The sequence below is a fragment of the Saccostrea cucullata genome, unplaced genomic scaffold, assembly GCF_032062105.1.
Source record: "Saccostrea cucullata isolate Sc308-1 unplaced genomic scaffold, CSIRO_AGI_Scuc_v1 ctg4252, whole genome shotgun sequence".
NCBI classification, from domain to species: Eukaryota; Metazoa; Mollusca; class Bivalvia; order Ostreida; family Ostreidae; genus Saccostrea; species Saccostrea cuccullata.
The window spans coordinates 3,343-30,979 of NW_026930196.1; the positions used below are offsets into that span (position 1 = coordinate 3,343).

The 27,637-nt window shown below is 35.3% G+C and overlaps 1 protein-coding gene across 1 annotated transcript; it reads right to left on the reverse strand.

The window, feature by feature from the left end:
- Nucleotides 1–1,017: 1,017 nt before the first annotated feature.
- Nucleotides 1,018–8,571, reverse strand: LOC134283235 (uncharacterized; the record flags this gene model as incomplete). Its single annotated transcript, XM_062765685.1, has 1 exon — nt 1,018–8,571. A coding segment is annotated over exon 1 (7,554 nt), but the record flags the coding sequence as incomplete, so codon positions are not given.
- Between the last annotated feature and the right edge of the window lie 19,066 nt (nt 8,572–27,637).

Sequence of the window (27,637 nt, forward strand, 5' to 3'; positions counted from 1 at the left end):
ACCCAAAAATGAGTTCTAAAAACAATCAGAAAATGGATAAAAAATGTTATGGACATGTGTTTGAATTGAAATAGATTAATAAGTAAAATCATGAAGACTAATTCATTGAAAAGCGTTGTTTGCTTCTTTCTGAGCCCCAATGACATTATTTATTGAACGCCCCTCGTATGTATTTAAATCCATAATTTATTCTAACTATTTAGAAAGAAACTTCTGAATAATTGTTAATTAAATATGCTCCCATTTGAGATGAAAAAGGGGCACGCTTCTCAAATGATATCTTAGATGAGATAACTCTTTATATATGTACTATTTTTTTGGAGTTGATTTGTCCGGTAATCTCCTTCCTCGTGACTTATATTTTTGAGAAAAGAAATTATAGTAATCGCTCTGATGGAATAACAAGTTCATCAAATACAACTACCATCCCTACTTATTTTAAACCAAATTACAAGAGAGAGTCTGGACACATACACTAGTTAGTAAGAGGAGCCAATTTTATTCTTTGTCTGTCATAATTGTTACCATTAATGCATCATGGTAACTGTAATATGTTGGTAGCTTTTTCACTTTTGCCTGTAAAGATGTTGATAAGTATACAGTGGACCTTCAGATATCCGGACGCCAGATATCCGGATGCTTCAGTATCTGAACGATTTTTCATCGGAACGAAATTTAAAAATGTTATTCTGTCTTGTTTAACTGGTGATTCAGATATCCGGATGCTTCACATATCCGTACAAATTGACTGGGAACCAAAGCGTCCGGATAAATGAGGGTCCACTGTACATGGTCAAGGATAGTTCCCCCTTCTGTCGTATTAAAATCAACCATTTGCTTAAAACCTTGATTAAGCATAAAGGTCTGAATAAGCCCTGTAGGTCTCGCATCTTCATTGAAGTCTCCAAGACAAACAAGAAATTTACACTGTGATCTGAAATGTGCAACTACTTTTTCAAATTGTATTAAGAACTGAGTAGCATCCAAAGAGTTCGGCCGATAGACAGTTAAAACTACCATATCTGGAAAGAGACATTTCACGCATATGGCCTCCACGTTCTTCACAGGTAGGGAACATAGAATATTTTCCTGTCCTGTATCTTTAATGTAAACAGCCACACCTCCACCCTTTGATGAACGCAACTGTAAAACGTGACCATTGCTGTCATCATATGCATCTCCTCTGGCTACTTGGTGAAAACTAAATCCCTCTATTGAAAATGAACTAACATTTTGTCCAGATCTCAACCAAGTCTCTGTTAGGCAGATGATATCTGCATTCCTGTATCGGATATCTTTTTGCAAATCCTCAAAATGTTTGTTGAGACTTTGAATATTGTGAAGGAAAAGTGTCATCCTTTGTTCTAATTGATTAAAGTAAGGAAGTTCCAATTTTGGCATACCATGCAAGGCTGTTTTGACTTCTGGATCACAGTATATTTTCTTCTGTAGCAACTCAACATTGTTTGTTTCAATAAATAATCCTTCTTTTGATGTCACTCTACTCAAAGCTACATATCCTTGTCCAGGAGAGAATGCCCTATCTAGGTTGACTACGACCTTGTCCACTGTCATTCCTTGTACTTTGTGAGAAGTACATGCCCACGACAAGCGTAATGGAATCTGATGTCGAACTACATTTTGTCTTTTCTGTTCTAGTATCTCCTCTTGAACCCTTTCGATAAGAACAATGTTTCCATTTTTCGTTTTTCTTCCAGACTTCTTCCCAACGTTGACATTGTCAAATATTACTCCGACTGCAATAACGGTTTTTGTAGCTTGCTTCTGGCTATACACAAAATGAGAGATGTGTCCCATTACTCCATTTACTAGGCCGTCATCCACATTACAGTTTCTTGTGAGCATAACTCTTGCACTGACACCCATTAACAAACTGCTAGAAAGATTGTCTGTTTTGGACTTCATTGGTTTACTCCTTAGGATTAGCTTGCCTGTTGTTCGATCTTTCGAAAAGTCTTTAGCGTCAATCTCAACAAGGTCTGGACAAGTGCTTTTGAGCATTGTCAAGTTATACGCATTGACTTCGTCATTTGTCGCATAGACGTGGAGAACATCTTCTGGACCCTCCCTTACACAGTCATTCAAGATAGAGCGTATTTCCTCTTCCAGTGGTTGTGTTACTGGTCTAGTCCGAAGTGAATTCAGTGCAGTTGCGAACGGAATGTCTTCACGTTGTCTCATGATCTCAGTCAAGTCCACAACTTTGAAAAATTCTACCCAATAATCAACAGGATAAAGAGCATTGTCTTTATACAGTCTTTCATCTTTCCGATGTTTTACAGGAGGAAGCTGGTAGAAATCTCCCACAGCAAGCACTGATACTCCACCAAATGGTTCCTTGCATTTCTTTATCTGTACTAATCTCTCATGAACATAATATAATAATCTTTTATACACCATGGATATTTCATCAATAACCAAAATTTGCAGATCTCCAAGTTGAACTCTCATTTCACTTAAACTCTGTTCTTTCAATGGTTCATATGGCAGAGACATATACTTGGGCAATGAAAATAAATGATGGATCGTATTTCCTCCAATGTTGAATGCAGCTGTTCCGGTAAAAGCGGCCAGTAGTACTGAAACACTGTCAGGAGAAGTCATTTTTTTCCCTAGTATTCGTGATGCTTCGAAATGTATGGCTTTGATAAGATGACTCTTGCCTGTTCCTGCTCCACCTGTTATAAAAATATGCAGTGCATCACTTTTTTCTCCAAAAATTTTCTGCAAACACCATTCACGTACCAAGTAAAATACTCTCATTTGTGTTTCATTTAAACTTTGAAGAATCTGCATACTTTCCTCCCTTGATTGTGCATTCTGTTGTACTTTGTACAGAACGTCTGAACTGTTTTCAGTTTGCAAGTCTGGAAGCTCTTCTGTATCAATCAAATCTTGACATTCATTTCTTATGGCAGAGCATTCTTGTCTCATTAATTCTGTCTCTGGACAAAGGTTTGCCCAAGCGTCTTCTGGTTCTCCGATATTTTCATATGTTTCCATTGCCTCTGCAATGATATCCTCACTTTGAGCATAACGTGTTCTATTTTTGTCAACAATGGATTTCACTGACTGCACTTTCTGCTTTCCTGGTATTCGTACATATCCATTTTCATAAAATGCTTCAAAAAGCTCAAACCCAGGAGGCTTCAACTGACTTTGTGTCGTGTAAGGTAAGAAGAGCTGTAGTAGACATTGGTAATACTTTTCTGACATTTTCTCTTGGTTGAATCTAGGGTATCTTATTACAGCTGGCTTTGTACGAGTTCTTCTTTGGACAAAACCTTTTGCGTTCTTCAGTTCAAACACATTTTCGTTTTGAGTCTTTGGAAGCTGTGATTTAGCAAGTATTCTGAAATCAGAGCAAAATTCTGCCAAACACATATTCTGAAACAATGGATCGTCAGGTCGATTTTCATATCTTTCTACTACATTTGACATCCAAATGTCATCTTCTTCCTCGTCATTCTCAACATTTTCATCGTTCACCTTTCTGCGATTTCTCTTTAGTTGAGACAATGGCTTAGTTAGTCGAGTTGGATTATCACCCACTGGTACAAACACTACCTTTCTTGAACATTCCTTCATTTTAAGGTTACATACACGATAAACAGCTTCTTGAGTACTCACTTCTCTGTGATTCAGATAGGCAGAACCAATTTTCTTTAGAGTTGTTCGTGCACTCTCGTTGCCTTCTTCTGCTTCTATTTTTGTTTGTTTTAACAGCATTCCCATTTCTCTCTCAGACTTTGAAATGTATGAAATGATGTAGACAATGCAACTAAATGGATCCAAAACAAACTGAATGTCCATATTGGCATCCCAGCATTTTAAGAGGCATGGATTGTACTGATTTATCCAGAGTTCATTTGGATTTCTCTCAAGAACTACAGTTCTCTTTTTTGCTAATCTTTTATGAGTTTCCTCATAATGCGCTTGTGTTAATCCTAGATGACTGAAAATATCTTCGGTCGTTTTTGATTTATTTCCTTCGTCTTGCACTTCATTCCAAACTTGTAAAAGAATTTCCTTAGCAATTGACTGTTGTTTTTGCAAATCTGTAGCCTCAGTATCGTCTTCCTCAAGTGGAGAATTGATGAATGTGCATACAGAAGGTGGTCTTGGGAAATTAAATCTACACTCTGTGCCCTTCTTTCGGCATGATTTTGAATGGCTTTTGCTATGCTGTTGTACCTCTAAGACAATGTTCATCAGCTCCATATCTTCTTTCTCAGAGGGCACTGCACAACTTACGTATTTTTCTATAAAATTACATACGGCTTCCTCTCCGTCTTCATCAAGTTTTGGTGCATTTTCTATCCAATATAAGCAGTGCATGTGAGGTGATCCCCTTTGTTGAAATTCGACTCTTTGGAAGAAATCGGACACTTTCCCAATTGGTTCTGAAGGTGAAAATATCACTTCTCTCTGAAAAACATGAAATCTATGCTCAAACATTCTGGCAACAGTGACAGGATTACTTCTTAGAACCTCATTCTTTTCAGACCAGTCTAACATACAAGCATCTCTGTTATCATTTTGTTGTTTCAATATTGTTGCGACCGCATCATTCCATCTATGTTCAGCAGCAGAGAAGGAGCAAAACCAAGTAGGTATTCCTAGTTGCCGAAGCATAGCAAACAAATCCTTCTGTGCGGCTGACCAGTATGCTGGTGTTCCACGAATAGGTTGCATGAATCGCAAAGCCTCGTCACTTTTCATCAACTTGGAAAGTACTTCAGGGTCCTGTACCATATTTGCTGTCACTTCTTGGTCATTTCCTATTCTTCTGACTGATTTTCTAACAGATATCTGGGTCTTCTCAATAACTTGGTTTAAATCAGACATATACTGACTGAAGAAAATGTAACTACTGTCTCTCGCAAATCTCACGTCTGTATTCATAAGACGATTGTTGAAGTATCTTGACAGTGTTATTCGTGTATCTCTCATGTCATTCCATGAAAAACGCCCACTCGGGAAAAGGTATGGAAATGTTTTTGCCTCGTTCCCTTCTTCCTGTAACATCCTTACTGGATTGTTGCCTTCTCCTGGTGCAATGTCATAAATATCATCGAAGTAATGATCAAGAACCTCCTGACCAATATCAACAGGTTGTAGACAAGTATCCGACACAGTGCGCTGTTGATCACCATCCTCTGATTGTGAATCGCCAACCTCCGATATTTCTTCACCATCTTCAATTTGTCCTATCCAATTTGTATCGACAGCTACATCTTCATACCATTGGTTGTTAAGTTTTAAAAACTTCAATGCCTCACATATGTGCTTTGGATCAACAAACTGGTACTCACTGTACCCTTTGTAATTCAACTTTCTCTTTAGTTTGACTCTAAGTAGAAGATCGTCCCCGGGTTTCATTGGTAAACTTGTAACTTTCTTCAGATCTGATGGTACACATACAACTGGCCCGTGGATATTTTTCTGACCACCATGAGGAAGACTCATGACTTTCATGAAAGGTATGTGTATTGCAATTAAGTGTTTCTCAAGACTGTTCAATTCTATCAATTCCTTTGGAATATCTTCCAAGGCCATTTTGTTAGCTGCAGCTTCTGCTGGAAGATTTCCGCTCAAGATTTTCCTGTGACAAGTATAACAAATCCATAACGTTGACTTAATGCAATCCTTTGGACATGATTCTATGCATCGGTGATAGTACTTATCTTGAATACACAAGTCTGCAACATGCGCTGTCTGCTCAGTCTTGGCATATGCTTTTCTTTCACATCTTTGAACTTGATTCTGAAACAGGAGCCGATCACAACAACAGCAAGAATAATCAATGCCTTGCACAACCTTTTCCTTAAAGACTTTCACAACCTCTTCTTGATTTTCCAGTCTAGCTCTTTGAGCATTTCTCTGACTTTTTACCATATCTTTCTTTTTCATTCTTGTTTTTGCACTGGAATCGTATTGATGTCTACTCGATTCTTTAACTTCTGATCTGAAACCACCATCACTTTTGTACTTGTTAGCTGCAGTTTTGAGCTTTGCTTCTCGGAAATTTTCATTTTCCCTGTATCTCTTTGTACTCGCAGTATTGACTAGAATTCTATGCATTTCATCTGTCTTGTACTTCAGTTTACTTTTAGCTTTTACCTCTTCTCTATGTTCCTCATCCATTTCATACTTTTGTATACTTCTCCTTTTGACATCTTCCCTATGCTGTATGTCTAATGCATATTTCTCAGTGCTTCTCTTTTTGACATTTTCTCTATGTTCATCATCTGTCGCATACTTGTCATTACTTCTCCTCCTGACACCCTCCCTATGCTTTTCGTTCATTGCATATCTATCAATATTTCTATTCTTGACAGTTTCCCTGAAATTATCATCTGTCGCATATTTAACAAACAATGTTTTGAGCTTCTTCTCTCTGAATTCTTCATCTTCCTTATATCTCCGTCTTAAATATTCGTTCCGTTTTTTGACTGGACTAAATTTTTTTCTTTTTACTGTCCTAGATTGCCTTTTCACCTGCATACGTGTTCGGTTTTGGTATCGCTTTCCATACTCTTGAGAAGTTCTAAACCATTGTCTTGATACTAAGTCAATTTCCTCCCCATTAACAGACAGTACAACATTGTAATGGTTCTGCTCGTGGTGATTCAAATAAATTGCTTCAGTTTTGCTCTGCACGCAAGGTTCTACTTCAACAACTAAAAATCTTAACCAAGATTCTCTAGAGAAAGTGTATATATCAACGTTCAGAAGATGAGCTGTTGCATATATTTCAACCTCAGTAGCCCAACTACCTTCCTGTGACATTTGTGTCGACGACAGGTGACTTTGAACAGACTCTACACCATCTCTTAGAAATGGTTGAAACAACTCTTTGTTTTCTATTATATGCTCACAGACAGCATTGCGTATAACATAATGGAAATCTTCCGAATTTGCAAGACTGAATGAAACAGCTCTGAAGAAGCAGTTCCCATCTCCTATTATTTTCTTTTCGGATAAGGGTTCTGAAATATTAGTTCTATAGCACTTGATTTCACCAGAATTTCCAATGCTAATGAATGGAATGTTCAAATTTTCACAAAGGTGTTTTTTCAAGTTTGTACTCAAGGGAATGAAGCTGAACTGGAACTGCTCATGACCAATGAAAAACACGTCATCATCTGCATCACCTGTTTCATGTGTAGTATCCCCAAATAACTTTGACCCTTCAGACTTTCCATCAATATTTTCTTCTACCTCAGACATATCATTTGCTATATTACTCATCTTGCAGGAGACGCTAGTCAAGTTACATTCAACATTTCTTGTATATCCCATTGAAAAAGCAAGACCTTGAAGATGAGAATACACTTCATTTACATGCTGAAATAAAACTCTTGTGCTCCTTCCTGTCACACTTAACATTCCATCTGAACGTCTAGAATGAGAATCAAAAGCAAAGAAACCACTTTCTGTCACTCCTATAAACATTGTATTTCCACCAAAGCATACAAAACAGCCATCAGTGTCTGAAAGGGCAACCTGAAGTGCTTCGTCTAGTGGAAGTGCATTAAACTCTGCATAGTTTATTTCATCATTTTCCATAATAACACTTGCATAAGTCTGAATGGTATGAAACTGATATGATCGGTTAAAGCACTCAAAGAATTGAGGCAATTCCTCTACAAGCAAATACCTATGATTGGTTGTTGAGCTTCTTTGCAAATATGTGTACAGTTCATCCCCTGTCATTAAAACTCTGTCCATATCCATTGTTGTCCAACTCTTTGCATTTTTGAGTTTGTGATAAGCTAACCCTGCTAAACAATTTGCTACACACTGAGTCCCAGCATTCTCTTCAAACATAGGATGAGCTTGATGAAAAGAGCCCTGAACTGAAAAGGGTATTTCATAGTTACCTTCCTTTGGTAAATTCTGCCAATACTGATCTTCATTTCTTTCATTCTTTTTCTCTTCACAACCATTCTCTGAAACAGTATGATTCTCATTCTTCTCATGCTCATATGTTCTCATATCAGATTCTATATTGTATTCGTTCAAGTTTCCTTTTGATATTCGTTCAGTTTCCATTTTTGATTTCGTTAAAGTTCCTTCATCTTTTGATATTCTACTGGTCTCCTCCTCCCAGGAGGTATCCAGCTGCGCCTGACCTGCTGGACCAGACATATGCCCTATGTCCGATCCAGGTGCCCTCGGTGGAGCACAAACCCACGGTGGGGAGTCAGGGGACGGTGCCTTGTCCTCGTTACGGACAAACAGACGACTTCCCCGAGGAGGTGGCAACCTCGGGGCAGGTGAATGCATTTTCACTCGAGGTGAGGCCTGCATCCTGGCCAGGGGTTTTTCCTCTTTAGGTGGTAACCCCATGGAACCAAGCCCCGGAAAATTACCGGGAGGAGCTGACATAGCTCCATCCTCTGTCCCGCAAGGAACAGAAGACTCTGCCACTTTCTCGTCTGGGGACGCATCTTGTGCTGCAAGTTTCTCTCTCGCCTGCCTCTTTTTAACTCTTTCTCTTTCACGTCCCACTCTACCAGTAAGAGATTTCTTTCTCTTTGCCATCTAAAAATAGAATCTTTAATTAAATTTTTGAATTCTACTCAAGTACCATAATTATTTGTTTACAACATTAAGCTTAATCTGTAATCTCCATTCATATCTGACATTTGCTCCGATTACAACCTATGTTAAACTTTGCTAGTTAATTGTGGCCCTGCCCAACCCCCGGGGGTTATGATTTGAACAAATTTGAATCTATACTACCTAAGAGTGTTTCCTTATAAATATGACCAACTAGATATCATTGAGATGGTGGCCATCTCAAAGGGCCCCGCATTCAACAATGAACATGAAAATGTAAGGTCATTTAAAAGGGATTATTTTGAAGAGGAACATTTGGGTTATACAGTAAAAGTCATTAAGTACGACTTCACGGATACTGCAAATTTACTAATATTTATTGAAGTTATCTTGTATCCCGAGTTATATAAATTTACTGGAATTAAACACAAAGAATTATGCACCAAACAAAGATTTTAAACAGAAAGGGTAATTCTGACAATGACCTAGAAACTTCGACCAAGGTCACTGCACATCCATTGACCAGTGGATGTCTATGAATGAAGTAATAGCCAGATTGGGCCAACGAGAGAGAAAATATACTCCGGACTAGGATTTTTCATATAATTCTGCTATGACCTTGACCTTTGACTTAGAAACCTGGTTCAAGGTCACTGCACGCTGGTTACCCAAAGACACTCTCCAGGTGAAGTATGAGGCAGTTTAGGCCAAGGAGAGAGAAGATATGCTCCCGACAAGGATTTTTCATATAATTCTGCTATGACCTTGACCTTTAACCTAAAACCTGGTTCAAGGTCACTGCACATGGGTTACCCAAATGCACTCTGAGGGTAAAGTATGAGCCAGATTGGGCCAAAGAGAGAGAAGATATGCTCCGGACAAGGATTTTTCATACAATTCTGCTATGACCTTGACCTTTAACGTAGAAACCTGGTTCAAGGTCACTGCACACCGGTTACCCAAAGGCACTCTGTGGGTGAAGTATGAGCCAGATTGGGCCAAGGAGAGAGAAGATATGCTTTGGACAAGGATTTTTCATATAATTTAGCTATGACCTTGACCTTTAACCTAGAAACCTGGTTCAAGGTCACTGCACACTGGTTACCCAAAAGCACTCTGTGGGTGAAGTATGAGCCAGATTGGGCCAAGGAGAGAGAAGATATGCCCCGGACAAGAGATCTCGGACAGACGGACGGACAGACTAATTGATTACTATAGGGCGCCCGCCAAGTGGGGCCCTAATAATGGCTTTGCTGTTCTCAAGATGGTTTTGAAATTTTTTTTCCTATATATTCCTATGTAAAGCATATATTGTCCATTGTGGCCCTGCCTTACCCCCTGGGGTAATGATTTGAAAATACTTGAATCTACACTACCTGAGTATGTATCCATATAAATATGACCAATCATGGCTTTGCTATTCTCAAGAAAAAGAATTTTGAAGATTTTTTCTCTACACATGTATTCCAATGTAAAACTTTGATCGTCCAATATGGCCCCGCCCAACCCACGGGGGTCATGATTTGAACAAATTTGAATCTACACTACCTAAGAATCTTTCCATATAAATATGACCAATAATGGCTTTGCGGTTCTCAAGATGATTTTTAAAAATTTCTCCTATATATTCATATGTAAAGCATATATTGTCCATTGCGGCCCTACCCCCGGGGTCATGATTTGAAAATACTTGAATCTAACTACCTGAGGATGTTTCCACATAAATACCCGGTATGACCAATCATGGCTTTGCTATTCTCAAGAAAAAGATATTTCCTCTACATTCCAGTGCTAGACTTTGATCGTCCATTGTGGCCCCGCCCTACCCCCGGGGGTCATGATTTGAACATACTTGAATCTACACTACCTGAGGATGTTTCCATATAAATATGACAAATCATGGCTTCGCGGTTCTCAAGAAAAATTTTTTCCCCTCTATTCCAATGTCCAATGTTAAACTTTGATTATTCATTGTGGCCCCGCCCAAACCCCGGGGGTCATGATTTGAACAAACTTGAATCTACACTACCTGAGGATGTTTCCATATAAATATGACAAATCATGGCTTTGCTATTCTCAAGAAAAATTTTTCCCCTCTATTCCAATGTCCAATGTTAAACTTTGAACAAATTTTAATCTACACCGCCTAAGAATTTTTCCATATAAATATGACCAATAATGGCTTTGCAGTTCTCAAGATGATTTTTAAAAATTTTTCCTATATATTCCTATGTAAAGCATATATTGTCCATTGTGGCCCTGCCCTACCCCCGGGGTCATGATTTGAAAATACTTGAATCTAACTACCTGAGGATGTTTCCACATAAATACCCGGTATGACCAATCATGGCTTTGCTATTCTCAAGAAAAAGATATTTCCTCTACATTCCAGTGCTAAACTTTGATCGTCCATTGTGGCCCCGCCCAACCCCTGGGGATCATGATTTGAACAATATAAATCTACACTACCTAAGAATCTTTCCATATAAATATGACCAATACTGGCTTTGCTGTTTACAAGATGATTTGTAAAAAAAAATTTCCTATATATTCCTATGTAAAGCATATATTTTCCATTGTGGCCCTGCCCTACCCCCCGGGATCATGATTTTAACATACATGAATCTACACTACATGAGGATGCTTCCATATAAATATGACCAATTATGACTTTGCTGTTCTCAAGAAGATTTTTCCTCTATATTCCTATGTAAGACTTTGATCATTCATTGTTGACCTCCTCTACCCCCGGGGGTCATGATTTGAACAAATTTGAATCTACAATACCTGAGGATGCTTTCATATAAATATGACCAATCATGGCTTTGCTGTTCTAAGAATAATTTTAAAGATTGTTCCTATATATTCCTAATGTTTATTGTAACCCTGCCCTACCCCTAGGGGTCATAATTTGAACAAATTTTGATCTACACTACTCTAGGATGCTTCAATATAAATATGACCAATCATGACTTTCTTCTACTTGAAAAGATTTTTCCTATGTACTCATATGCAAAATTTTCATCGACCATTGTGACCCCGCCCTACCCCTGGGGATCATGATTTGGACAATCACAACTTTTTTTGGGGTGGGTTTGATTGACACATCTTTGCACTTTCACAAATTTTAATCTTATTCTTAATATTTAGGAAAAGTGCTTATGTTATTGTTTAATAATGAAATACATTATAACTTTAATCCAAAAATAGCTGCAGATCTGTAGCTCTCCGAAAAATATATTGATAGACCAGAAAGCTACAGTGCCACCCATTGAAACAAGAGGCCCATGGGAGAATTTACCTATATATTTCTATGTAAACCTTTGGTCAGCCATTTTGGCCCCGCCCTATCCCCGGGGGTCATGATTTGAACAAACTTGAATCTACACTACCTGAGCATGCTCCTATATAAATATGATGAATTATGGCTTTGTCATTCTTGAGAAGAGGATTTTTAAAGAATTTTCCTATATATTTCTATGTAAAACTTTGGTCGGCCATTTTGGCCTCGCCCTACCCCCGGGGGTCATGATTTGAACAAACTTGAATCTACACTACCTGATGATGTTTCCCCATAAGTTTCATCTTTCCTGGCACAGTGGTTCTTGAGAAGAAGATTTTTAAAATATGCCACCAAATTTTCATTAATTCCCAATTATCTCCCCTTGAATGAGGGCGTGGCCCTTCATTTGAACAAACTTGAATCCCCTTCACCCGAGGATACTTTGCACCAAGTTTGGTTGAAATTGGCCCAGGGGTTCTTGAGAAGAAGTCGAAAATGTGAAAAGTTTACAGACAGACAGACAGAGGACAGACGGACAGCTAGACAGACAGACGGATGCCGGACAAAATGTGATCAGAAAAGCTCACTTGAGCCTTCGGCTCAGGTGAGCTAAAAACTGTATATTTATTGCGCACAAAAAAGTGCGCTCTGTTCTCGATTTATTTCTCCATGTTTTTAAAGCTATAATCTCAAAATATTACTAACTGTGTGTTCCTTACATATTCCTTTGCTGTTTCCACAACCAAACATTCCTCATAATTGTTGTTAATAGTCCTCCTAATCCTGATAAAGTAATCATCAAACATTTCGCTTATTTATACTGCCATTTTGGTTTCAAAGATAATTCGCTCCAATATGCTTCGTTCAGGTGTCAACTACGAGAGTACTTGATAGAAGATAAAGGAATTTTTTGAAATCTTTCCTTATTTGCAATAGAGGTAAGAATTTGGAAGAATTTATCAAGAACTGAGCGCACTTTTTTGTGCGCAATAAATATACAGTTTTTTCAATGGGTGGCACTGTAGCTCTCCGGTCTATCAATATATTTTTTCGGAGAGCTACAGATCTGCAGCTAATCCAAAAAATGATATTTGGAGTAGAAATGTTCTAAATAAAAAACCCTTCACAAGTATCATCATTCAGCGCGTAGTGTTGTGTACAAAGTTTAGTAAATACCGGTGAAACATATACACTTCTTGTAAGCAGGGCACAAGCTCTTTCATTGTTAAGGTTTATGATTCGCCAGGTGTGTTCAATTGTTAAAGTCTCCTCACCACAACTGCAAAGACTGATAATATACTGTGTGTATATGTGTATGTTTTTTTTTCTAACATTTCTACCCTGAATTTTCTGGATTAAAGTTTTAATATTTTTCATTAATACACAACAAGATTGCCACTTTTCCTAAGTATTAAGAATAAAATTAAAATTTGTGGAAGTGAAAGGATGTATCAATAAAACCCATCAAAAAATTAAAAGTTTCAATACCTTTTAGATGAAAAAAGATTTTTAATATTTTTTCGTGTGAAATGCTGCGTTAATATATACAATTGTATATATATAACTTCAAATCTGTCTTGATTTATCTATGACACTTTTTGACCCACCACCCCCCATATCAATTATTTTTAGGCCTTATCCCCCACCCATTTTTTCATTAATTGTCAGAACTTGTATAACATATTCAGAAAGATATATTCTGTACTAAAAAAACCAAACAAAGACATTTATTCAGATTACATCTGTATGAAAAATATTTTGCTGGACATACTCTATTGGCAATTATTCTAGAATCTGTAAAAACTATGTTCCATGATATGCATACAGCTTTATCCAAACTGTGTCTAGTAGCAAATGTGATGTTTTATTCAATATTTTAATCAATTCATGACTTTCACATTTACACAAGTTTTCCCCTAAGGAATCCATCGACGAACAAGGCATGCATATGAAATTTATCTGAGAATACCACATCATTTTGTGTTTGTGCCAAAAATTGATCAAGAAAGAAATGGACATGTTAATTACGAAGGGGATTAACTTTTATAAATATGAAAGTCGATTTCATAAACAATACAAAAATAATAATTTAAACAAAAACAACAAAACACAGTCAATGGCGAAGTAATTTGTTTCCAATCAAATTTATTAGGAAAAAAGTGTCGGAGTCCAGGTGCTCTACCAACGTGAGCGAATCTGCCGTCTCTATACAACATGCTATACAGCAACAGCGCGAGTCGGAGTAGCTAAAATAAAATATCAAATGCTATATAATTTCACATATACTTACGATGACAGATAAACGTTTTCACGTTCTGTTGATTTCTCTGTCGTACGAATCTGTCTTTTTCAAATATACGACCACTTGGGAAGTTTTGTAAACAATAATTCAGCTTGCTCAAGACGAGTACAGTTACTGCGCAGTATTTGCCTCAATATGGCGTCAATATGATTGGCTGTGTTAAATTACCCGAAAAGAGGTAAAAAGGGAGCCAGGTGAACAATAATGGTCCATAAACTTGTTCTATTCTACTTGCACGACCAAAATGACATTTAAATATTGTCAGTCACTTTTCAAACACTTTAAGATATTCACTATACATCACTCTATATTTTAAAAACTTCAGTTTAAATGCAAGCTATACAAAATTAAAATCGTCAAAGTTTTACAAAAACTTGAGATATTATTAATATGTCACTGAGTCTAATTTAACATAAAAAATAGATAGATTTCTTATTTCTTTCAAGTGTAATGTGATGGAAAACATTTTTAAAGTTAAATATTTGACCGTTAGGTTTCCTTTGGGTAAATGGACATACCATTGTCATCGGAGTTAACTATTTCGAATTGAAAGAATCCTTTTATTTAGGAAATTCTAAGCAGTTACTGTCACACTTAGACTGCAAATAACTATTTAAATATGACCTTAAAAAATGAATAAGGGCCTATCCTTTATGCTTATAAGTATGTATAAATATCTGTTTCAACTTTACATGGAAAGATTTATAAAAAGTTGATTAATTGACAACCCCACCCCACCCCCCTCCCCCAACACACACACACACACACATCCTTTTTTCATCCAAAGGAAAATATCTGGATTTCCTCCCGTTTAGATTACGTGAATTCAATGAGAGAGCACGTATTAGGCTGATCGTTACATTGCCCATGAGAGTGATGCGAGACAAACGATGTCGGTAGTGCTGAGGGAAGGATCCAAAACTTTTACAGATTTAAAATTAAAGCTTTTAAAATTTATTTTCAGAGACCAATTCATATGAGACCTTTATTTTTTTTATTATTATTTTTTGGTGAAAGGGGTACGGATGGGTGGAGAGTGGGCCGAGGCGTGGTTTCAATATCATACATGTGTGCTCGGTTATATGATAATTAATTTGAAATTGAAACAAACGTATAAAAAATAAAATTAAAGTAAAATGAAAATATATAAATATTGGAAATTTATGAAAGAAAGTTATAAGTATGTCGTAGGTTTCTAATTTTAACATTTATCGTTGGTCCTAGCAGAATCCGAACAGATTTTTCTTTTAAATGCGTGTCTTACGATGCATACGGGATGAAATGGGTTGATTCATAAACATGTTTTCAAAGTGTTAATTTATAAATACAGTGTACAGCAACCCCTGCATTTTATATAGAGGTCGTGTCATCAAGAGTGACGTCAATAATATGAAGATCGCATTACGGCTGGTGTACACATTTACATAGTTCCTGACAAAAAACTATTCATTTACAAAGAGTTGTATAAATAGACTGAAAAAAAATCACAATTGAATGAAAAAATAATTTTATATGCACAGAAGATCACTTTGACTGGTCGAATACCGGTAAACGAAGTTTAGGGGGTATATAGTTTTTGTCGAGTCCGTCCGTCTGTATATGTCTACTTGTCTCTCTGTAGACATCTGTCTGTTTGTTTGTCCAATAATTTTTGATTTAGTGGAACCATGACTTTCATATTTCAGATGTGTATTCCTTGTGACAAGACCTTCCATCCTTCCTTTGGGATCACCAAATTTGACCTTTTTGACATTGACCTTGGAGTTTTACCTACTTTTACATGAAGATTTTAAACTTTCACTTTGGCCATATCTTTTGAACAGTATTTACCAAGGCATTTATTCTTCATAATATATGTATTTTGACCCTTGACCTTGTAAATTTATGCACTCATAAAGAAATTAACATTTGGCCATAACATTTTCAAGAACGGTAAGGGATAGGGCTTTCATACTTCACATGTGTAATCCTTGTGAGAAGACCCTTCATTGGATACCAAGAACTTTGACCCTCTGACCTTGACCTTTGAGGTTGACCTAATTTAAAAAAGCAAACCTTGACCATAACTTTTAAAAGGTTAGGGCTAGTGCTTTCATACTTTACATATTTAATCGTAGTGACAAGATCTTTCATTTGATAACAATAACTCTGACATTGACCTTGGAATTTGACCTACTTTTAAAAAAATTAACCATGTCTATAACTTCTGAACAGTTAGGGCTAAGGTTCCACTCTATATAAGTATTCTATGAGGTAAGACCTTTCATTGGATATTAATTACCTTGATCGTTTGACCTTGGCGTTGGAGATTTTTCTTAAAAAAAAACTTCAACAGTGGCTTAATTTCAATTTTCACAAGTCGCCCAGTGGCGCAGTGGTTAGAGTGTCTGCTCTAGAGTCGCAGAGTAAAGAGTCGATCCTTACGTCGCGGGTTCGAATCCCACTGTGGGACGTGGAGACCGGTCCTTCGGATGAGAAACCTGAGGCCCCGTGTCGCCGTAGGTGCTGGCATGAAAAAGATCCCTCACTGCTCAAAGGCCTCAAGTGCCGAGCATAGGACAAAATTTGTAGCCTTCCACCGGCAAGTGGTGTCTCCATAAGTGAAAAATTTAAGAGGGACGTTAAACAACAATCAATCAATCAATCAATCAATTTTCACAATTGCTTTCCAGTGATAATACCATACTTTTGGTACCAATTGATAAAATTTGCATTTAAGAAAAGTTTAATCTCTGCTATGTTGCCATACGGGGGGCATCAGTGTTTCACAAACACAACTTGTCTTTATTAGGACCTGTAGGAGTGCATGGACCCTTTAATATTTCCACTTAGCATAATTATATACACAAGGAAAAGAGATCTCTGAATAGGTATTGAACAAAAAGTCTTTAAAATCACAAGACCTTTCATTTGATACCATAATAAAGGGACTGGCTCATTAAATAAGGGGCTTAGAAAACAAAAAAATTAATACATCCTTTTTTTCAAGTGGGGGCAAAAATTTAGAATTAATGAAGGAAAACTAAAACCTTATTTTCTTTTTACGAGTATCTCAGTCAAAATCACATCTCATCTTGTCGAGAAATTCAACGGAAGACCTACTCGTTGCTCGCAACGAGATCTCATCTAGTTATTATTATTATTATTCTTACCGATTTTGTGCACGCGATTTCTCGTAAACTAATGGGCCGATTCTCATGAAACTTTCACATCTGATAGGTACTGATCTGAACCTTATTGGAAATTTTTTTCGTTGACGTCGTCACTTCCGGTCGTGAGATATGGCCAATTTCCTATTTTTAAAATGCAATTTTGTCTTAATTACTTAGCGAAAACTGCTTAAGACATGAAGTGAAGATTAATTGGAGATGATAGTTCATGATTTATAGCGTTGCAGAATTGCCTTTTCGTGCGTCGTCAGTACTTCCGGTCGATACCGGAAGCGAATTTAAAAAATGCAATTTTTCAACTTTTCTTTTTTAATATTTTTGTATTAAAATTGAATAAAGACCTCTTTTCTGAATCCAAATATGTAATTTGTTTGAAAATCGACCGAGCTAATCTCGAGATATTAGCATTTGAAAACGCGAAGCGACGATCCCGATGGCCGAATGGTTAGCGCATTGGATTTTCACGCGGGCGACCCGGGTTCGATCCCGCTTGTGACCAAAAAATTTTATTACTTTTTCTGCCCGATTTTTCGATTTCTTATAATTTTAGACTATTTGCAAAAACATATTTTCAAATTTTTGGTATATCTTACGTAATAAGGGGTCACAAAGGGTCAGAATGCTAAATCTTTGACGCTTTATATCTTAAAAAGGGGGAATGTCTGATAAGCAATATTGAACAAAAGATGGTCAGAATAATGTTCTCAACGATATGCATACTTTGAATTTTTGTAAAATGGACCCATTAAGGACTTGTAGGGACGGCCCCTAAATATTTCTATGTAGCATATCTCCACAACGAATAGAAATCTCTGAATAAGTGTTGAACAAAAAAGCTTCAAAATAAAAAGACCTTTCATTTGATATCAAGAAAAAGGGGCTGACCCCTCAAATTAGGGGCTCAGAGGGGCCAACAGTCTTTTATCTATAACTCTCTATTGATAAGTATTTTGTTATACATTACTGAAGCAAAAGTATTTAGCTTAACAATTGGCAACAATATATGATACAATTTTGATCATATGTTACGTAATTAGGGGTCAAAAGGGGCCAGAATGTCAAATCTTTGACGCTTTATATCTTAAAAAGGGGGAATGTTTTGATAAGCAATATTGAACAAGAGATGGTCAGAATAATGTTCTCAACAATATGCAAACTTTGAATTTTTGTAAAATGGACCCATTAAGGACTTGTAGGGACGGCCCCTAAATATTTATATGTAGATTATCTCCACAACAAATAGAAATCTCTGAATAAGTGTTGAACAAAAAAGGTTCAAAATCACAAGACCTTTCATTTGATATCAAGACAAAGGGGCTGACCCCTCAAATTAGGGGCTCAGAGGGGCCAACAGTCTTTTATCTATAACTCTCTATTGATCAAAATTTTATTATACATTACTGAATCAAAAGTATTTATCTTCACGATTGGCAACAATATATGATACAATTTTGATCATATGTTACGTAATTAGGGGTCACAAGGGGCCAGAATGTCAAATCTTTGACGCTTTATATCTCGAAAAGGGGGAATATTTTGATTAGCAATATTGAACAAAAGATGGTCAGAATAATATTCTTAACAATATGCACACTTTGAATTTTTGTTAAACGGCCCCATTAAGGACTTGCAGGAGTGGCCCCTAAATATTTATATGTAGCATATCTCCACAACGAATAGAAATCTCTGAATAAGTATTGAACAAGAAAGCTTTAAAATCACAAGACCTTTCATTTGACATCAAGAAAAAGGGGCTGAACCCTGAAATTAGGGACTCAAAGGGGCCAACAGTCTTTTATCTATAACTCTCTATTGATCAATATTTTGTTATACATTACTGAAGCAAAAGTATTTATCTTAACGATTGGCAACAATATATGATACGATTTTGATCATATGTTACGTAATTAGGGTTCACAAGGGGCCAGAATGTCAAATCTTTGACACTTTATATCTCGAAAACGGAGAATATTTTGATAAACAATATTGAACAAAAGATGGTCAGAATAATATTTTTAACAATATGCACACTTTGAATTTTTGTAAACGGCCCCATTAAGGACTTGTAGGAGTGGCCCCTAAATATTTATATGTAGCATATCTCCACCACTAATAGAAATCTCTGAATAAGTGTAGAACAAAAAAGGTTTAAAATCACAAGACCTTTCATTTCATATCAAGAAAAAGGGGCTGACCCCTGAAATTAGGGACTCAGAGGGGCCAGCAGTCTTTTATCTATAACTCTCTATTGATCAAAATTTTGTTATACATTACTGAATCAAAAGTATTTATCTTCACGATTGGCAACAATATATGATACAATTTTGATCATATGTTACGTAATTAGGGGTCACAAGGGGCCAGAATATCAAATCTTTGACACTTTATATCTCGAAAAGGGGGAATATTTTGATAAGCAATATTGAACAAAAGATGGTTAGAATAATATTCTTAATAATATGCACACTGTGAATTTTTGAAAAATGGCCCCATAAGGACTTGTAGGAGTGACCCCTAAATATCTATATGAAGCATATCTCCAAAACAAAAAGAAATCTCTAAATAGGTGTTGAACAAAGCATCTTTGAAATTACAAGACCTTTCATTTGATGTCAAGATAAAGGGACTGACACCTTAAAATAGGGGCTTAAAGGGGCCAAAAGTCTTGAATCAGTACCTATTTTTTGATCAATATTTTGTGATATATTACAGAATCAAAGAAATGCATTTTAACAATTGACAACTATATAATATAATTTTTATGCCATATCTTACGTATTAAGAGGTTGCAATGCGGCCAAAATGCTATTTTTATCATGCTTTACGTCTTGAAAAGTGGGGGTATTTCTACATGCCATATTGAACAAAAGATGTTCAGAAAATTGTGATAAAAATGAGAAACTTTAAATTCGTTGAAGGAAAACTTAATGTCATTCTCTTTTAACGATTATCTCAGTCAAAATCACATCTCATCTTATCTAGAAATTCAACGGAAGACCTACTCGTTGCTCGCAACGAGATCTCATCTAGTTATTATTATTATTATTCCACTTTTTCTTTACACATTTTGTGCAGACGATTTCTCAAAAACGGTTTGATCTATTTTAATGAAATTTTCAGTGATGATGTGTTTTGATCTGAAGATGATCCTTTTTTATTCAAATCCTTAGAATTCACTTCCGGTCGGAAGTTATCGCCCTTTAATCGAATTTTAGTGACCATTTTGTCGACACAAAAACTCAAAAACGACAAAAGCTAGAATGCTGTCATTTTCAGGGCTAATAGACAATATATTGTAGTTTTGCACCTATACTTTCAAATCTTCCGGAAGTGCTTAGTATGGAAGCTCGGTAAGGGTTAAAATTTAGGACACGAAACATGACTGATTTTTTGAGACATTTTGCACCATATCTTTTTAAGTATTATTATTTTGTTAAAACATACTGAACATAAGTTGTGCAGAATGACAGGATCCTTAATATGATATCAAGGAAAAAGTGCTGACTCATCACATTAAGGACCAAAAGGGGCCAAAAGTATTTTTTCGATAACTCTTTAACAATCAATATTTTGTTATACATTACTGAGGCAAAGATGTCTATCTTAACAATCTCAAACTACACATAATCATTTTTATGTCGTATTGTATATAATTAGGGGCCAAAAGGGGCCAGAATGCTAAATCTTCGACGCTTTATATCTCGAAAGGGAGAAATATTTTGATAAGTAATATTGAACAAAAGATGTTCAAAATAATGTTCTGAACAATATGCTACCTTTCATTTTTTGCTATACGTCCCCGTTAAGGAGTTGAAGGGTTGGCCCCTAAATATTTCTTTTGCAATTAACTCGAAAATGAAAAAGAATCTCTGAATAGTTGTTGAACAAAAAGTGTTCAAAATCATAAAAGCTTTAAATTAAAATTAAGAAGAAGGGGCTGGGCACTCGAATTAGGGGCTAAAAGGGGCCAAAAGTCTTTAATCGATAACTCTTTATCAGTTTATATTTTGTTATACATTACTGAAGCAAAGATGTTTAACTAAATGATTTACAACTATATATTATGATTTTTATGTCGTATGGTACATAATTAGGGGCCACAAGGGGCCAGAATGCTAAATCTTCGACGCTATATATCTCGAAAGGGAGAAATATTTTGATAAGTAATATTGAACAAAAGATGTTCAAAATAATGTTCTAAACAATATGCTACCTTTCATTTTTCGCTATACATCCCTGTTAGGGAGTTTAAGGGTTGGCCCCTAAATATTTCTTTTGCAAATAACTCAAAAATGAAAAAGAATCTCTGAATAGTTGTTCAACAAAAAGTGTTCAAAATCATAAAAGCTTTAAGACGAAATTAAGAAAAAGGGGCTGGGCAATCAAATTAGGGGCTAAAAGGGGCCAAAAGTCTTTAATCGATAACTCTTTATCAGTTAATATTTTGTTATACATTACTGAAGCAAAGATGTTTAACTAAATGATTAACAACTATATATTATGATTTTTATGTCGTATGGTACATAATTGGGGGCCACAAGGGGCCAGATTGTTAAATCTTCGACGCTTTATATCTCGAAAGGGAGAATATTTTGATAAGTAATATTGAACAAAAGATGTTCAAAATAATGTTCTGAACAATATACAACCTTTCATTTCTTGCAATACGTCCCCGTTAGGGAGTTGAAGGGTTGGCCCCTAAAAATTTCTTTTTCTAATATCTCGAAAACGGAAAAGAATCTCTGAATAGTCGTTCAACAAAAAAGTGTTCAAAATCATAAAAGCTTTAAGACGAAATTAAGAAGAAGGGGCTGGGCAATCAAATTAGGGGCTAAAAGGGGCCAAAAGTCTTTAATCAATAACTCTTTATCAGTTAATATTTTGTCATACATTACTGAAGCAAAGATGTTTAACTAAATGATTTACAACTATATATTATGATTTTTATGTCGTATGGTACATAATTAGGGGCCACAAGGGGCCAGAATGCTAAATCTTCGACGCTTTATATCTCGAAAGGGAGAAATATTTTGATAAGTAATATTGAACAAAAGATGTTCAAAATAATGTTCTGAACAATATGCAACCTTTCATTTCTTGCAATACGTCCCTGTTAGGGAGTTGAAGGGTTGGCCCCTAAAAATTTCTTTTGCAAATAACTTGAAAACGGAAAAGAATCTCTGAATAGTTGTTGAACGAAAAGTGTTTAAAATCATAAAAGCTTTAAGACGAAATTAAGAAAAAGGGGCTGGGCACTCAAATTAGGGGCCAAGAGGGGCCAAAAGTCTTTAACCGATAACTCTTTATCAGTTAATATTTTGTAAATACATTACTGAATAAAGATGCTTATCCCAACAATTTACAACTTTATATTATGATTTTTATGTCGTATTGTACATACTTAGGGGCCACAAAGGGCCAGAATGCTTATTCTTTGACTCTTATATCTTGAAAGTGAGAAATATTTTGATAAGTTATATTGATAAAAATCATTTTTGAGCAATATGCAACCTTTCATTTTTTGCTAAACATCCTTATTAAGGAGTTGAAGGCTTGGCTCCTAAATATTTCTCATGCAAATAACACGAAAACGAAAAAGAATCTCTGAATAGTTGTTCAACAAAAAGTGATCAAAATCGTTAGAGCTTTAAGATGATATGAATAAAAAGGGATGATTCTTGAAATTAGTGAACGTTAGGGGCCAATAGCCGTTTTTTTAAGTCTTTAATGTTCAATGTCTTTTATAGATTATGGAAAATCATTACTTTAAATTGAAAATCTCAATCCAAATCTTATCTCATCTCATCATGAATCGAACGGAAGACCCACTCGTTGCTCGCAACGAGATCGTATCTAGTTATTATTATTTTTTTTTCTTTACAATTTTTGTGCAGAAGATTTCTCGAAGATGGCTCGACCGATTTACTTGAAATTTTCGGAGAAGGTGTATCTTTATCTAAACCTTATACATTTTTTTCATTTTTTTGAAATTCACTTCCGGTCGGAAGTTATCGCCCTTTGATCGAAATTTTGATGACCCCCTTGTCTGTGATGGAACTCAAAAACGGCTTGAGCTAGAGCGCTGAAATTTTCAGTGATGATAGAGGACATATTGCCATTTTGCAACATGGTCAGGATATTTTCCGGAAGTGCCTAGTATGGAAGCTCGGTAGGGGTCAAAATTTAGGACACGAATCTTGACTGATTTTTTAAGACCTTTTGCATCATATCTTTTAAAGTATCATTATTTTGTTAAGACATAATGAAGAGAATTTGTGCAGAATGACAAGATCTTTAATATCATATCAAGAAAAAAGTGCTGACTCATCACATTAAGGACCAAAAGGGGCCAAAAGTCTTTTTCCAATAACTCTTAAACAGTCAATATTTTGTTAGACAATACAGAAGCAAAAATGTTATTCTCAACAATCTACAACTGTATATTATAATTTTAACGTCGTATGTGACATAATAAGGGGCCAGAAAGGGGCCAAAATGCCAAATCTTTGACACTTTATATCTCAAAAGTGGTAAATATTTTGACAAGTAATATTGAACAAAAGTTGTTCAAAATAATGTTCTTAACAATATGCAACCTTTCATTTTTTGCTAAACGTCCCCATTAAGGAGTTGAAGGGTTGGCCCCTAAAAATTTCTTTTTCTAACATCTCAAAAACGAAAAAGAATTTCTGAACAATTGTTGAACACAAAATGTTCAAAATCTTAAGATCTTTATATGATATGAAAAAAGAGGGCCGATTCCTAAAATTAGGAGCCGTTTGGGGCAAAAGGCCGATTTTTTAAAGACTTTAATGTTCAATGTCTTTTTACAGATTGTGGTAAATCATTATTTTAGAATGGAAATCACAATCAAAATCTTATCTCATCTCATCAAGAATTGGACGGAAGACCCACTCGTTGCTCGCAACGAGATCTCATCTAGTTATTATTCTTTTTTTTCTTTACAATTTTTGTGCAGAAGATTTCTCGGAGATGACTTGACCGATTTACTTCAAATTTTCGGAGAAGGTGTATCTTTATCTAAACCTTATACGTTTTTTTCATTTTTTGAAAATTCACTTCTGATCGGAAGTTATCGCCCTTTGATCGAAATTTTGATGACCTCCTCGTCTGTGATAGAACTCAAAAACGGCTCAAGCTAGAAAGCTGATTTTTTCAGGCATGATAGAGGACATGTTGCCATATTGCAACATGGTCAGGATATTTTCCGGAAGTGCCTAGTATGGGAGCTCGGTAGGGGTCAAAATTTAGGACAAGAATCATGACCAATTTTTTGAGACGTTTCGCATCATATCTTTTAAAGTATAAATATTTTGTTAAAACATATTGAACATCATTTGTGCAGAACATAAAGATCTTTCATATTATACCAAGAAAAAAGCGCTGACTCATCACATTAAGAACCAAAAAGGGTCCAAAAGTCTTTAATCGATAACTCTTTAACAATCAATATTTTGGTATATATTACTGAACAAAAAATGTTAAGCTTAACAATCTACAACTATATATTATGATATTCATGTCGTATGGTACATAATTAGGGGCCACAAGGGGCCAGAATTCAAAATCTTTGATGCTTTATATCTCGAAAGGGAGAAATATTTTGATAAGCAATATTGAACAAAAGATGTTCAAAATAATGTTCTGAACAATCTGTAACCTTTCAATTTTTGCTAAACGTCCCCATTAAGGAGTTAAAGGGTTGGCCCCTAAATATTTCTTTTGCTAATATCTCAAAAACGAAAAAGAATTTCTGAATAGTTATTGAACAAAAAAATTTCAAAATCAAAAGAACTTTAAGATGAGATCCCGAAAAAGGGGCTGTGCACTCGAATTAGGGGCCAAGAGGGGCCAAAAGTCTTCAATCGATAACTCTTTATCAGTTAATATTTTGTAATACATTACTGAAGCAAAGATGTTTATCTCAACCATCTACAGTTATATGTTATAGTTTTTATGTCGTATGTTACATAATTAGGGGCCACAAGGGGCCAGAATGCTAAATCTTTGATGCTTTATATCATGAAAGGGAGAAATATTTTGATAAGCAATATTAAACAAAAGATGTTCAAAATAATGTTCTGAACAATATGCAACCTTTTATTTTTAACTAAACGTCCCCATTAAGGAGTTTAAGGGTTGGCCCCTAAATATTTCTTTTGCTAATAACTCAAAAACGAAAAAGAATTTCTGAATAATTTTTGAACAAAAAATGTTCAAAATCAAAAGATCTTTAAGACAAGATCCCGAAAAAGGGGCTGGGCACTCGAATTAGGGGCCAAGAGGGGCCAAAAGTCTTCAATCGATAACTCTTTATAAGTTAATATTTTGCAATACATTACTGAAGCAAAGATGTTTATCTCAACCTTTTACAGTTATATATTATGGTTTTTATGACGTATGTAACATAATTAGGGGCCACAATGGGCCAGAATGCTTAATCTTTGATGATTTATATCATGAAAGGGAGAAATATTTTGATAAGCAATATTGAACAAAAGATGTTCAAAATAATGTTCTGAACAATATGCAACGTTTCATTTTTTGCTAAACGTCCCCATTAAGGAGTTGAAGGGTTGGCCCCTAAATATTTCTTTTGCAAATAACTCGAAAACGAAATAGAATCTCTGAATAGTTGTTGAACAAAAAATGTTCAAAATACTAGGAGCTTTAAGGTGAAATCAAGAAAAAGGACTGATTCCTAAAATTAGGGGCCGTGAGGGGCCAAAAGCCGATTTTTAAAAATCTTAAACGTTCAATGTCTTTTAACAGAATATGGAAAATCATTATTTTAGAATATCGCAATCAAAAATCTCAATCAAAGATCTTATCTCATCTCATCAAGAATCGGACGGAAAGACCCTTATTTTTCTTTTCGAATTGAATCTCGCAACGAGTTCGTATCCTAGCTTTAAAATCATTAGGGTCTTCCGTCTTCAAAAGCGGAAGACCCTTGATTACTTTTATTCTCAAAATCGGTTTCTTTTTTACCTTTATTAGGGTCTTCCGTCTCCAACGGAAGACCCTTCTATTATTGTAATGTTTCTTTTTCTTATTATTATTTTTTTTCCTACACTGATATCTCAGTAACGGTACAGTGGATCTATATGAAACTTTCGATGATGAAAGGAAACATTTATGGCTCAATCCAATACCTTCACTTTTTCTAATTTTACTTCCGGTCGTGAAATATGACGTAATTTCTACAATTTTTGTCTGAAGTTCATTGAGAAAACTACGTAAAATAGAGATTTGAGACTTTCATGAATGATCAAATGTGAGCTCTACCTTTGCAACGGGCTTTTAAATTTTTAAGAAGATGTTAAATTTTTTCAAATGTTTAATTTAAATTTTCCAAAAAAAAAAAATTTTAATCCAATTTTAATTTTTATTATCTCATCAAATAGATCTTGGCGAGCACTTTCCAAAAATGTATTTGTTTTGTATGTGAGTACAATAATGAACATTTTATAAGCTCAGGTGTATTTCGACGATAAAGTGCAAATGTACTTTTAGAACTTTTCTTTTAAAAATTCATATCTTTTTTATTGATGGACCGATTTCCAATTTGTTTACACCATCAAATAGATCTTTTCAAGACCTTTCCAACGGTATATTTCTTTTTATTGTACGTGTAATAATGAATGAAATATAAGCTCAGGTAAGTTAGCCTTTCATTTTGACAGGACATGTCAAATTCATTATCAAGGATCCTTGCAGTTAGTACGGCACTCTTTAGATCTCTTTGATCTTCGGTGGATATCCTTTGATGTATGTAAAACGTCCTATATGGTTTATTTCTTGACCGATTTTTAAACTTTTAAAATTATAAAATAGATCTTTCTGAGAGGTATCCAACGGTATATTTCTTATGATTTTTAATGCACTAATTCAGAAACTATAAGCTCATATATATCAGCATTCTGTTTTGACATTATTGTAACTCATTGTGAAGGACGATTGCAGTTGGTGAGAATGACTGTACTCTATGATCTTTTGCGTGTATTCTCTTTTATAGAAAAAGTTATTAAAAGTGTAATTAAAAATTCTCAAAAGTCAAATATAGTGAAATTGAAACAATTTAAATTTTTCAATTTTATTTTAAATTGCTTACAAAGGTAAAACCAAAATGTTAAACAAGAACTATTATTGTATTTTTAAGGATTGAAAACATAAGACAAAAATTGTGAAATTTAATCAATTTAAATTTTTCAAAAAATTGAAATGGTTCCTTAATTGTTTAAACATGGACTACATCTGCATTTTAAAAGA